Genomic DNA, 14,302 nt, shown 5'->3' with positions numbered 1-14,302 from the left:
TGTAAAGGACCCTCATTGTGTTTATGCGGTTTTTACAGTCATATGTGTAGGTGCCCTTTAAAAAAGCTGCAAGTTCCGCTGCATATAAATTGCATTGTTGAAGGCCTACTACTAAACTACATATTAAGTAAGAAATCCTTTATTCTCCTCTGTGCACTGGGACCTCAATGATAGCTAGTAACAGAAGTGGTGCTCCTCCAAGTAAGTGTGTGTATATTTGGTGATCCTCAAACTTCCGAGTCCGATTTCAGGTTTTGAGTCAATTTGGCTAGAGAGTTGCTTTAAAAAAAGGGTCATCCACTTTTGGCAATTCCTTTTCGTTACAATGCACTGCCAAAAAAAGTCGCCACTCCAGTGAATGGGCAGTCCAAGCCATTCCTGGGGTGTTAAAGGGCATCTTTAGATTTGTACCTATGACACTGGCTGACCTGTTACATGTGCGCTTGGCAGCTGAAGGCATCCGTGTTGGTCCCATGTTCATAGAAAAATACAGTTTTAGATATATGCAAATTAGCCTCTAGGAGCAACGGGGGTGTTGCCTTTACACCGAGAAACTGCTTTCTCTGCAACTGGCGTGCCCTCTACACTTTGACAGGGCCAGGTGTGATGACGATTTCACTGTCTGGTCCTGTCAAAGTGTAGAGGGATGGCAGTTGCAGAGAGAGCAGAGCCTCTAGGTGTAATGGAAACGCCCCCATTGCTCCTAGATACTCATTTGCATGTATTAAAACTTCATTTTTCTCAGCAATGCGGACACATATGAACATGGGACCAACACAGATGTCTTCAGCTGCCAAGCGCACATGTAACAGGTCAGCCAGTGTCATAGGTACAAATCTGCTGACAGATGCCCTTTAAGCCAGAGATTAGGAAGTGAAGGAAAGCAGGGATCGCAGCAGCGGCCGAATAGCGGCAGCGGGAGATCAGTGAGGTGAGAACTCATGCTTTGCTCTTTTAACCCACTACAACAGCGGTTTTAATTAAAATTATCCCTCCGAAATATCCCTGCATGCAATTTCTCTGTCCAGCAATGAAGGTGAGGTGACAGACTAGACAGGAGCCACAACGGAGATGTGAACAGAACCTCCGTTAGCTACTTCTTCGTAAGATATTTTGAACACTTCTGAGATATTGGTCGTTACAGCTTCAGCATATCGCTGGCGAATGACTATTCTTCTGCTGCACATGGGATCAGCAAAGTTTTCTTTAACTCTTCAGTACAAAAATACCAGATTTGCTGCTTAGGTTGACAAAAATGTGCAGGATAAAAACTAAAGTGAAAAGACCCCATGTTGCGACAGGTAATTGCTGCCAAGCCGAACTACTGCCACACCTAGATAATTAGCAGGTACATGCATAAGGTATACCTGCTTTAGGAAACCTAATCTCCTAGGTCCTATCATATTGTTTTGTGACCGCTTTATCGTGCAGCAGATTTCTTATTCACCATTTCCTCTTACTAAAGTCTCAAAAAGCCCTTCAGTAATTGTGTGTGTGAACCAGCGAGTTGTACAGCACACAGTGCCTCAACAAAGTTAATTTCACTGAATTCAAAATGGCAGAACAGAAAGCGTTTCGACCAAGCCAGGTCTATTACTAGCCATTTTTAGTGATTTAGTAAAGCTGGCAATACACATTAGGTCTACGCTGGGCAAACCCACTGATCTCGGCAGGTTCGGACGACCATCTAATGCAGGCATCCTCAAACTGCGGCCCTCCGGCTGTTGTAAAACTACAACTCCCACAATGCCCTGCTGTAGGCTGATACCTGTAGGCTGTTCGGGCATGCTGGGAGTTGTAGTTTTGCAACAGCTGGAGGGCCGTAGTTTGAGGATGCCTGATCTAATGTGTATGGGGCCTCCCGACTGTTCCCTGAAGGCTGATGTTGGGAGAGAAAAGAGTTGGGCATGTTGGATTTCAGGTGCCTGATCCCATGTTCTCAATGAGATAAGCCACTGCCAGAGGTGTCCAGCAGACATCTAATCCAACCGAATGGCAAAGTTATTGGGAAGGAGCTTTCTTCCCTCACCCCATTCTTTACATATGCATGCTCGGCCTTGTCAAGCACGCATATGTAAGGGAGGATCAGGAGAGGTTGCCCCTTCCTAATGTCTTTGCCACTTTGACGTCTGCTGAATCAATGTGGTGAGGAGGCTAGTGGTGAAGATGATCTCCAGGGTATGTAGTTTTCATGAGTATTAGCAGCAGTTTAGTCACCAGTGAAATAAATGCCCATTATCGTCACCATGCTAGACCGCAGCTTACCTCTGTCTTCCATAAACTTGTAAAGCTGCTGCAGGAAGTTGTCCCTTTCAATTGGGTCTGCTTCTTCCTCTGGCTACATGGAAGGAAAAAGAAAGATAAACGTAAGAAACTGTGCAACACTCCGGCTCATCAGCTGCATCATTGAAAATGGAAGACATGTTAAGGAAAAAGTAAATTGGGATTTCCAGGTCAGAACCTCAATTAGGATGCAGGTCTTAATAATGAAATCTTAGGTTCCTGGGAGATTTAAAGGGACACGCTAGACAAAACTCCTGTGCTATTCCCAGTGCAGAGTCAGAGGGAGGAGATGCCAGATTCAAACAAAACCATGCACAGTGCTTTCTTTTAAAGAGCAAAGGGCCGATCCTCAAATCCCAAGTGCGGCTTCTGCAGAGGACGTGAGACCACGTCGCCAGACTGTTGGATACAGCTTGACTTTATCACTCAAATCTGAATGTAATGATGCGTAACTGTAGGAGTCTGAGAAACACTGGAACACCATAATTCGAGCACGTTAATACTCTACGAAGAGCTGCTCTGGGAAAGCTGAGCGACCACTGTAACTGCCCACAGTACCGCGCTCAAAGGGAGTTAAAGGGGTTTTCCACCACTGGGAGCAAAAGGCTGTAAAAACTTAAGAGGGTCATTTATTAAGACCAGCGTTTTAGATGCCGGTCTTAATTAGCCCCTGCGCTGGATCCGCTGAAGTTCTGTAGAGGCGCCGGCCTATACATAACTTCAGTGTATCCAGCGCCAGTCTAAATGTACGCCACCGTAGAAAATGATTAATAAGACTCCCTTTCCTCGCCCACTTTTTTTTAGACCTGGCGTGACAGGGGAAAAGTCAGATTGTGGCGCAAATAACTTCGGCGTCGCAATCTGCGCCAGAAATACGCCTAATATAGGCGTATTTCTGCTCGTAAATTACCCCCCAAAATCCTTCCCCTTAAATTTCTCCACCATTCTGTCTCCGCTGGGCCTACAGCAGACAAATGTCCCTCATAGCTTCTATCACCGCTGACCTTAGCGGTCTCGTGCTGTTCATTGCACATATAACATCGTCAGTACAGGCCCAGCAAGGATCGGAGAACCGCTTTAAAACCCACCTTCCTCAGAGCACTGAATGGCCAGTGCCATGCTGCAGGAAGGAAAACCGCTGCATAACTGGAGAAATTAGCGCTTCAGGAGTTTGGAAAAGCTGCGAAACAACCCTTGTGGGAGCAGAGAACCAATGTTTGCGAGTGAAAGGGTCTTACATCACTGGAAATACATCATAGTCATGATAGAAAACTATAACTAATTTGCCCCGTTGCATTTGTTTTTTGCATAGTACATATCCTTTGTAAAGTGCAGGTAATATATGTCACAGGAGCTTACAATCTAATCTCCCTGCCACGACCACACATGCACACCGCCGGGTACGGAGGCATACTCTTCACAGGAACATACCTGTAGGAGACAAACCATATATACATATTGTGCATGGCTGGTGGCCATCCCCATTGGAAACGAGGCACGTACTTTAACTGTACACATGTGCTTGATATGTCCTTTGTGTATACACTGGTATTGTGCATTCGATTTCCAATCATGCTAATAAAAAATAAAAAAAATAAAAAAGGTATCCTAGCAGGTTTCCATGCGACAAACCAGTAGAAAATAGATGGCTGGATGTGCTCTGCCCACGGGTGCATGCTTCATTGTGCTGTATTAGCAGAGAGACAGGCAGGCGGCTGCACAATAGCAACTACAGCATGGAGGGGGGAAAAGAAAAAATGGCTGAATACATCCCATCCCAACAAACAAGTTCTAATAACGTTTGTGCAAGCCCCAACCTTACAAAAGGGACAATCGGAGCTAATCAATAAAAAGACGGAAACAATGCGGCCGAGTGGCTCCCTCCACACCCACCTGCTTAACACAGCACCATAAGGAACGCTAAAAGCCCTGCCAGGTCATCCTGCACAGGCCGGCCTGGGACACCTTGCTCTAGGCATGGCCTGTGATCGGCCTCCCTGCAGACTTCCAAGGGTTAAACTGCAGCAGCCGACATATCGTTGCCCCCCCCCAATTCTTCACTGGATGCCCTGTCATGGACAAAGTGAATAAACAAAAAAAATGGAACATTCTCCTTGCAAAGCTAAAAAAAATTACTCACGTTAAGCCCCCTTAATGGGAGCCTCAAGCAGGCAGGCCGTGGACCCTCATGGCTACATTACAAAAAAACGCGTCTCCATTCTGCTCTGCTGCCACCTAACTCCTGAAGACATCAAGGGGCTGGATCTCCGCTCGGCCTTCCCATTTTTTTCCCCTTCTCCACACCTCAGGTCGACTTAAACTTAACGTATGTACAAACCGCCCCATCGCCTAATGATTTGCAGGCTGAAAGTAGCTCCCACCCAACAACAACAACAAGGGTGGGGGGCAGATCATTCTTCTTGATCTCTTTATTAAAAGATATGAGCAGCATGACAGATCCCACGTATTGTCTGCGAGCCTGCCCAGCCTCCTCATGTCAGCCCCACTCAGAACATGCCAATCTGCTGGAGCCGTGCACACGCTACTTCTTCCCCTCAGAGACCAGCACTAAAACCTCTCACTTTTCCAAGGCATTTTTCTTTCCCCCCGCCGAGCAGACCACATTACGTCTCTGATCCTGACGAGGCGAGAGCAGAAGGAACATGGCACAATGCTTACCTAACGACTGCTTTTCCCCCTTCCAGGATGGGAATTGTTCATGCATGTCCTAGCAGCATGAGAGCCCCCAGTGCTGCCTTCAGACGGGCCTGCGTTACAGCGCTTCTGCCTGCCTGGGGAAGTAGCTACGCGCTCGCTGCTTTGCCTGCATTATTCCCTCCCGTGTAAGGGAGCAAAAAAAAATAATTCAGACATTACATGAAGAAAAAAAGAGAAAGACAGCCCCATTTCAAAGCATCTGGCGAACCTCCCCTGGCAGCTTGCCAAGCCTCTGCTCAACCTTCCTGTCTCGGTAGAGCATGCGTGCTTTATGCCCAGCACCATGTTTCCATGGTAACACTCTAGGCAGCCCCTCGAATAGGGGGAGAAAGCGTTGTGTTTTCACATAGACAAAAAATGCCATCAGCAGGCATGTAGGGAGGGAGGGAGGAAGAGGAGGGAAAAAAGGGAAATGTTTCTGAACTAGACACAATACCATACAGAGTGCTTCCCCTCGTCTCCCATATGGCTGTGGATCTATACGAAACCCTAAAGCTTTGCACGGATCAGACAGGAGAAGAAGAAAAAAGAAAGAAGAAGAATAGAAGGGAATGTGATACATCATAAGTTACAAAGTCACCCCCCCACAAGGGGGGCTTCTAACTCGTCGGATTGCTGCAGAGCTCTATACACAGGTTGTGTTCTGGGGTCTCACTGTCTAAGCAAATTCTACGGTCAGAGATCCAGACACAAAAGGGTTACACGGGCCTGGTCCTGCCCAGCAGAGAAAGTGCCGACTGCAGATGCACAGACTGCATTTAGGTTAGGGCATGCACGTAGCCTCCATAGGAATGGATCGAGCCGTGCAACTCGACTGACTTAAAGGCCACTAACTCACCAGCCTGCCGTTATACAGGGAGGGTTTAGGATCCCAAAAATATCCATGGCAAATCTGGAAAAAAAAAAGTAAAAGAAATTAAAACTTACTGAGAGAAGAGTCTAAGACTGTTCCCCAGCACCAGAGGCATACACAATGATGCCAATGATACGTGAGGTGCGCCATTCTCGGATCCATCCCAGAGCATGCCCCTGATGACACTAGAGAAGAGTCCTGGACTCTTCTCAAAAGGGGTTTTCTGAGATTTTAATACTGATGATCTATCCCCAGAATAGGTCATCAGTACCCGATAGTGGGAGTCTGACATCCGAGACCCACTTTGATAAAGGCAAACTGCCGCAGGCTTCTGGCAGCTTTTCCTAGACCATGTGACATCGCGCTGACCGGTCATGTGGTCTAGGCGCAGCTCATCCCCACTGAAGTGAATGGGGCTGATCTGCGATACTAAGCACAGTCGCTATACGATGTACGGCTGCGGCACTCACAGGAGAGCCGCTGACTTCTCAAAATAGCTGATCAGGGTGTTGGACCGCCACTGATCAGATACTGATGATCTATCCTAAGGATGGGTCATCAGCAATTAACCACCTCCGGACCGCTGTACGCACAGACGCGTCCTGGAGGTGGTTGATTCATTCCTCCTGGACGCGCCGGCGCGTCCTCTCGCGAGACGCGAGATTTCGGTCACAGCCGGCCCGCGCATGCGCATCGCGGGCCGGCAAAAGTTAGAGGAGTATTTCATCAGCAACCTGCCAGCCAATGATCGTCGCTGGCAGGTTGCTGATTTTTAAAAAAATCGAATCACAAGCCAGATAACAGATCATATTAGTAAATATGATCTGTTATATGGCTTCTCTGCTTCTCTGCTGGTCCTTTTCGTCGGTTGGATCCAGCAGAGAAGCAGACATCACTGTGAGTACACACCAAACACTGCCCTTAGCCCCTGATCACCATCCATCACCCCCATCATCCAAATTAACCCCTTGATCGCCCCCTGTCAATCACTTAGTGAAAGACAAAAAGTGATCAGTGTAAACTGACACTTTTTTTTTTCACTAGTATTGGCTGTTAGGTTTTAGGGATAGTTTAGGCCCCTTGGTTAGGTAGTTAGCGTCAGTTAGCGCCCACCCCACCGCACCGCAGTCACTTTTATTCGCTGTTTAGCGTATCGCTAATCAGCATTTGTACTTTTATAGTATCTGTAAGTGATCAAAACTGATCACGGTCAGATCTATAATAGTATTAGTGTCACTTTAGTTCGCCCTCCACCCAAAACGCAGTGTTTGCCCGATCAGGCCTGATCGGTCGCCCACACGTGCGTTCACCCACGCCCGCCCCACCGCAGTGACAAAAAAATTTTTTTTTTTGATCACTGCACATTCACTTTACACGCTCTGCGGCGATAAAAAAATCAGTTTTGATATTTTTTATCAACCGCAGCGGCCTCCGGTACTTCGCTAGCCTCCCCTTTGTAAGACAGGCTTGCTTTTTTTCTTGGGTAGTCTCAGGGAATACCCCTAAATTTAGTAGTCCAAATGTCAAACAGGGGGTATTCTTCTGAAGAGGCCTACAGGATTCTGACCCAGTCGGATGAGGAGTGGGAACCCTCATCTGATGAATCTAGCGGGTCAGAATATGAACCTGTAGAAAGCAGTGGCTCTCTGACCCAAAGTTCGGACGAGGAGGTTGAGGTCCCTGGCAGCACCAGGCGTACCCGGCCCCGTGTCGCTAGACCACAGGTTATGCAGGATCCGCTTCAAGAGCAGCAGAGTGGGGCTGTCGCTGCCGGATCACGTGGTGAGGCATACACCAGCAGCGCAGCCCTTCCTGGACCTAGTACCAGCACTGCCGTACAACATGGTGACGTGGCGAGCACCAGAAGGGCAGTTGAAGCTGGTACGGTGGCACGTGCACTAGTTACCCCGTCGCAGCCACCGCACAGACAGGCCCGTAGAGCCCCTAGAATCCCTGAGGTGCTGGCAAACCCTGATTGGCAGTCACCAACTTCAGCCGCACCAGTAGTTCCCCCTTTCACCGCCCAGTCTGGAGTTCGGGTTGAGACGGCTCAGATCAGTTCGGCCCTGGGATTTTTTGAGCTGTTCTTGACTGCGGAGCTCTTGGACTTAGTCGTGGCAGAGACCAACCAATATGCCACACAATTTATAACCGCAAACCCGGGAAGCTTTTATGCCCAGCCTTTCCGGTGGAAACCAGTCCAAGTTTCCGAACTTAAAATTTTTCTGGGCCTTCTCCTCAACATGGGCCTGACGAAAAAGCATGAATTGCGGTCATATTGGTCAACGCACCCGATTCATCACATGCCCATGTTCTCTGCTGCTATGTCCAGGACACGATTTGAGGCCATCCTGCGTTTCCTGCACTTTAGCGACAACACCACCTCCCGTCCCAGAGGCCACCCAGCTTTTGACCGGCTCCACAAAATTCGGCCCCTCATAGACCATTTCAACCAGAAATTTGCAGATTTGTATACCCCTGAGCAAAACATCTGCGTAGACGAGTCCCTAATACATTTTACCGGGCGCCTTGGCTTCAAACAGTACATCCCAAGCAAGCGTGCCCGGTATGGGGTCAAATTGTATAAGCTCTGTGAAAGGGCCACAGGCTATACCCACAAATTTCGGATCTATGAGGGAAAAGATCAGACCCTGGAGCCGGTCGGTTGCCCTGACTACCTGGGGAGCAGTGGGAAGACAGTCTGGGACTTGGTGTCACCCTTATTCGGCAAGGGGTACCATCTTTATGTGGACAATTTTTACACAAGTGTGGCCCTCTTTAGGCATTTGTTTCTAGAACGGATTTGCGCCTGTGGCACCGCGCGAACTAGTCGCGTGGGCTTCCCCCAACGGCTTGTAACCACCCGTCTTGCAAGGGGGGAGAGGGCTGCCTTGTGTAACGAAGAACTGCTCGCGGTGAAATGGAGAGACAAGCGTGACGTTTACATGCTCTCCTCCATTCACGCAGACACGACAATACAAATTCAAAGGGCAACCCGTGTCATTGAAAAGCCCCTCTCAGTCCACGACTATAATGCGCTCATGGGAGGGGTGGACTTCAATGACCAGATGTTGGCTCCCTATTTAGTTTCCCGCAGAACCAGACGCTGGTATAAGAAGGTGTCTGTATATTTAATTCAATTGGCGCTCTACAATAGTTTTGTTCTCTACAGTAAGGCTGGGAGAACACGATCCTTCCTCAAATTCCAGGAAGAGATCATCGAGAACCTCCTTTACCCAGGAGGTTCCGTGGCCCCATCCACCAGTGTAGTTAGCCGTCTACACGAGCGACATTTCCCCAGTGTCGTTGCTGGTACCTCAACCCAACCGCCACCCCGAAAAAAATGTCGTGTCTGTAGCAGGAGTGGAATAAGGCGTGACACCCGCTATTTCTGTCCTGACTGTCCGGACCACCCTGCCCTATGCTTAGGAGAGTGTTTCCGGAAGTACCACACACAGGTACACCTAGCATAGGGATCACATCTCACCAGGACAGGCACACAGGGCTATTAGGGCCCTTTCTCTCACAGCTGCTGCAAACCTCTCCTTTCACCTGGGATAAAGTGCATAACGTACTTCGCCACATCTTTGGGCGATTTGCGCTTTGCACATTGTCCCATGGGGAAGGAGAGGTTTGTTCTATAAAGGTAAAAAAAACAAAACAAAAAAAAAATTACCAGTAAGTAAAAAAGTTAAAAAAGTTTAAAAAAGTTAATATGTTCTGTTCTAAAGTTAATAAAGTTATTGCTTTGCGGCCTGGTTTTTTCTTTTTTGTTTTGTTTTTTTTACCTTCCAGGTGGACCATCCGATCGACCAGCTGCAGCACTGATGTGCATTCGGACAGAAGCATTGCGCTGCTGTCAGATTACACGCAAGTCGGTGTATGCGGCGCTGCAAGACGAGATTTCTCCTCTGCAGTAAAAGATATGTTTGCCAAGGCATATGAGCTGAGGAGGTGGCGGTGTTCATATACTTTGGCAAACACTTTGTATATATAAAAAAAAAAATCCCGGCAATGATTTATTCATCCACATCGATTGATGTGAATGGAGAAATCTGGTTTGCCAGGGCATACGAGCTGAAGTGGGTATGGATGTTGGGCGGAGCTCCTATGTCCTGGCAGACGCCTTTCCCCTCCTTTTTTCTTTTTTTGGCAGAGATTTTTTCATCCACATTGATCGATGTGGATGAAGAAATCTGTGCCGTTCATTTTTTTCTTTCAGCCCAGAGGCTGAACGGAAAAAAAAAAATCTCATTACCCGTATGCTCAATATAAGGAGAATAGCAGAAACTCCTAATGCTGGGCATACATGTAATGATTGCGGAGACCCTCAAATGCCAGGGCAGTACAAACACCCCACAAATAACACCATTTTGGAAAGAAGACACCCCAAGGTATTCGCTGAGGGGCATATTGAGTCCATGAAAGATTGAAATTTTTGTCCCAAGTTAGCGGAAAGGGAGACTTTGTGAGAACAAAATCAAAAAAATCAATTTCCGCTAACTTGTGCCAAAATTTTTTTTTTTCAATGAACTCGCCATGCCCCTCATTGAATACCTTGGGGTGTCTTCTTTCCAAAATGGGGTCACATGTGGGGTATTTATACTGCCCTGGCATTTTAGGGGCCCCAAAGCGTGAGAAGAAGTCTGGTATCCAAATGTCTAAAAATGCCCTCCTAAAAGGAATTTGGGCACCTTTGCCCACCTAGGCTGCAAAAAAGTGTCACACATCTGGTATCTCCGTACTCAGGAGAAGTTGAGGAATGTGTTTTGGGGTGTCTTTTTACATATACCCATGCTGGGTGAGATAAATATCTTGGTCAAATGCAAACTTTGTATAAAAAAAATGGGAAAAGTTGTCTTTGCCAAGATATTTCTCTCACCCAGCATGGGTATATGTAAAATGACACCCCAAAACACATTCCCCACCTTCTCCCGAGTACGGAGATACCAGATGTGTGACACTTTTTTGCAGCCTAGGTGGGCAAAGGGGCCCACATTCCAAAGAGCACCTTTCGGATTTCACAGGTCATTTACCTACTTACCACACATTAGGGCCCCTGTAAAATGCCAGGGCAGTATAACTCCCCGACAAGTGACCCCATTTTGGAAAGAAGACACCCCAAGGTATTCCGTGAGGGGCATGGCAAGTTCCTAGAATTTTTAATTTTTAGTCACAAGTTAGTGGAAAATGATGATTTTTTTTTTTTTTTTTTTTCCATACAAAGTCTCATATTCCACTAACTTGTGACAAAAAATAAAAACTTCCATGAACTCACTATGCCCATCAGCGAATACCTTGGGGTCTCTTCTTTCCAAAATGGGGTCACTTGTGGGGTAGTTATACTGCCCTGGCATTCTAGGGGCCCAAATGTGTGGTAAGGAGTTTGAAATCAAATTCAGTAAAAAATGACCTGTGAAATCCGAAAGGTGCTCTTTGGAATGTGGGCCCCTTTGCCCACCTAGGCTGCAAAAAAGTGTCACACATCTGGTATCTCCGTACTCAGGAGAAGTTGAGGAATGTGTTTTGGGGTGTCTTTACATATACCCATGCTGGGTGAGATAAATATCTTGGTCAAATGCCAACTTTGTATAAAAAAATGGGAAAAGTTGTCTTTTGCCAAGATATTTCTCTCACCCAGCATGGGTATATATAAAATGACACCCCAAAACACATTCCCCACCTTCTCCTGAGTACGGAGATACCAGATGTGTGACACTTTTTTGCAGCCTAGGTGGGCAAAGGGGCCCATATTCCAAAGAGCACCTTTCGGATTTCACAGGTCAATTTTTACAGAATTTGATTTCAAACTCCTTACCACACATTTGGGCCCCTAGAATGCCAGGGCAGTATAACTACCCCACAAGTGACCCCATTTTGGAAAGAAGAGACCCCAAGGTATTCGCTGATGGGCATAGTGAGTTCATAGAACTTTTTATTTTTTGTCACAAGTTAGTGGAATATGAGACTTTGTAAGAAAAAGAAAAAAAAAAAAAAAAAAAAAAATCATCATTTACCGCTAACTTGTGACAAAAAATAAAAAGTTCTATGAACTCACTATGCCCATCAGTGAATACCTTAGGGTGTCTACTTTCAGAAATGGGGTCATTTGTGGGGTGTTTGTACTGTCTGGGCATTGTAGAACCTCAGGAAACATGACAGGTGCTCAGAAAGTCAGAGCTGCTTCAAAAAGCGGAAATTCACATTTTTGTACCATAGTTTGTAAACGCTATAACTTTTACCCAAACCATTTTTTTTTTACCCAAACATTTTTTTTTTATCAAAGACATGTAGAACTATAAATTTAGAGCAAAATTTCTATATGGATGTCGTTTTTTTTGCAAAATTTTACACCTGAAAGTGAAAAATGTCATTTTTTTGCAAAAAAAAATCGTTAAATTTCGATTAATAACAAAAAAAGTAAAAATGTCAGCAGCAAAGAAATACCACCAAATGAAAGCTCTATTAGTGAGAAGAAAAGGAGGTAAAATTCATTTGGGTGGTAAGTTGCATGACCGAGCAATAAACGGTGAAAGTAGTGTAGGTCAGAAGTGTAAAAAGTGGCCTGGTCTTTCAGGGTGTTTAAGCACTGGGGGCTGAGGTGGTTAAATGCTGGAAAACTCTTTTAACCCCAGCTGTATAACGGTATGCTGGTAGTTTAGTCGCCCCAATGTGACTTCCTTGACTACTGACCGCAACTCTGGGGCAGCGCAATTCTGACGCATGAGTTGCACTACAATCAACGGCTCATGTATTTTATGCAGATTATGTTTCAGTGTGGACTCAGAGGCGACAAATGTTACATGCAGATTTGCCCCCGGATTTCAAATTTTTTCATTGAGGTTTTCAACCTTTGCAATGTAGTCTGCAGAAAGAGTTGACAAGCTGCAGATTGCAGGATCCGCAGGTCAATTTTCACGGTGCATATTTCCACAAAATCTTATCTACTTAGATGCAGATCTGCTGCATACAAATCCGTATGGTAAATCCATGGGTAACATGCACTGTTCACAGGGACTTTTGGTTGAGCTAAGACTCAAGCATTACTACAAACTCAATGTTTTCTTATGGGGAGACACTGTTTTTGTATTTCTTTGTGAGCTTTAGCTTGTGAGTTTTACAGTAAACCAAAAAAAGGCCTACAAAGGAAACTTTGACATATACTTAAAGGGGTCATCAGACTCTTTTAACTGATGACCTGTCCTCAGGATAGGTCATCAGCATCTGATCAGTGGGGGTCTGACACCTCTGCTGTTTGAGAAGGCCTGGAGCTCCTGTGAGCACCTTGGTCTTCTTGCTGCTTGCCCTAGGCCAGCGACGTCACAACCATTGGTTACATGGCTGCCTAGGCTTTCTCAGGGGTCCCGGGTGCCAGACCTCCACCGATCAGAAGCCAATGACCTGTCCAGAGGATAATCTCTTTAAAGGGATCTGTCCATCAAAATTGTTATTCAACCTACAGGGAGCATGTTTATAAAGGAGGTAAAGCTGAGCAGACATACATAGCTTTGTAGGAAAGGATTCAGTATAAGGCTACATGCACACGACCATGCGGTGTTTTGCAGTCCGCAAATCATGGATGTCGCCCGTGGGCATTCTGTAATTTACGAAACTGAACAGGCAGCCCATTATAGAAAAACTGACAAGAATAAGACATGCTCTAAAAAAAATTCGGAGCCACGGAACGGAGCAAAGGCACACTGTACTCCTAAGCACAAAACGTAAAGGGATCTGGATCACTCAAATACAAGTTATACTGAATCTTTTCCCCAAAAACAATATATCTGCTCAGCTCCTTCGTCTCTATAACATACTGCTATCAGATTGAGCACCATATTCAACATGACTGGTTTCTTTAAAAATAAAAAATAAAATAAAAATACCTGTCTCGACAAAATGCAGTACAATCTGCAGGCAGCATGATATACAGCGGGAGGAGCTGAGCAAACCAATATATAGTTTTATAGGAAATGATTCAGTAAAACTTGTAATTTATTCATTTATATCTCTCCTCTTTCTGACTTCATTGTTCACAAAGGAGGTGTTACCAGTGATTGATAGCATTCTCTGTGTAAGTGTGTATACAGAGATAACCATCAATCACCGATAACACCTCCTTCATCTACAATCAAATCAGAAATAGAGATATAAATGTATAAATTACACTTTTTAATTAATATTTTCCCATCAGTGACTGACAGCCTCCCCTCTATGAGGAGGAGGTCCTATCAGTGATTGACATCTTTCCCTCTATGAGGAGGAGGTCCTATCAGTGATTGACAGCCTTCCCTCTATGAGGAGGAGGTCCTATCAGTGATTGACGTCTTCCCTCTATGAGGAGGCGGTCCTATCAGTGATGACAGCCTTCCCTCTATGAGGAGGAGGTCCTATCAGTGACTGACAGCCTTCCCTCTATGAGGGGGAGGTCCTATCAGTGACTGACAGCCT

The 14,302-nt window shown here is 46.0% G+C and overlaps 1 protein-coding gene across 3 annotated transcripts in view; it reads right to left on the bottom strand.

Annotated features, from left to right (window-relative positions):
• Nucleotides 1-14,302, bottom strand: part of ARID4A (AT-rich interaction domain 4A) — a 111,427-nt gene that overhangs the window by 46,296 nt on the left and 50,829 nt on the right. For 2 of the 3 annotated variants that reach the window (XM_040411278.1, XM_040411279.1), the window contains exons 12-13: nucleotides 5,840-5,893; nucleotides 2,266-2,338 (exon numbers count right to left, since the gene is read on the bottom strand). In XM_040411278.1, coding sequence (XP_040267212.1) covers nucleotides 2,266-2,338; nucleotides 5,840-5,893 — 127 coding nt within the window. The remainder of the gene's footprint in view (nucleotides 1-2,265; nucleotides 2,339-5,839; nucleotides 5,894-14,302) is intronic. The other variant, XM_040411280.1, reaches the window with a different exon arrangement.

Source organism: Bufo bufo, chromosome 11, assembly GCF_905171765.1.
Source record: "Bufo bufo chromosome 11, aBufBuf1.1, whole genome shotgun sequence".
Taxonomy (NCBI): domain Eukaryota; kingdom Metazoa; phylum Chordata; class Amphibia; order Anura; family Bufonidae; genus Bufo; species Bufo bufo.
Note: the sequence above shows the minus strand (reverse complement) of the source record. Positions and strands in the feature narration are given on the sequence as shown.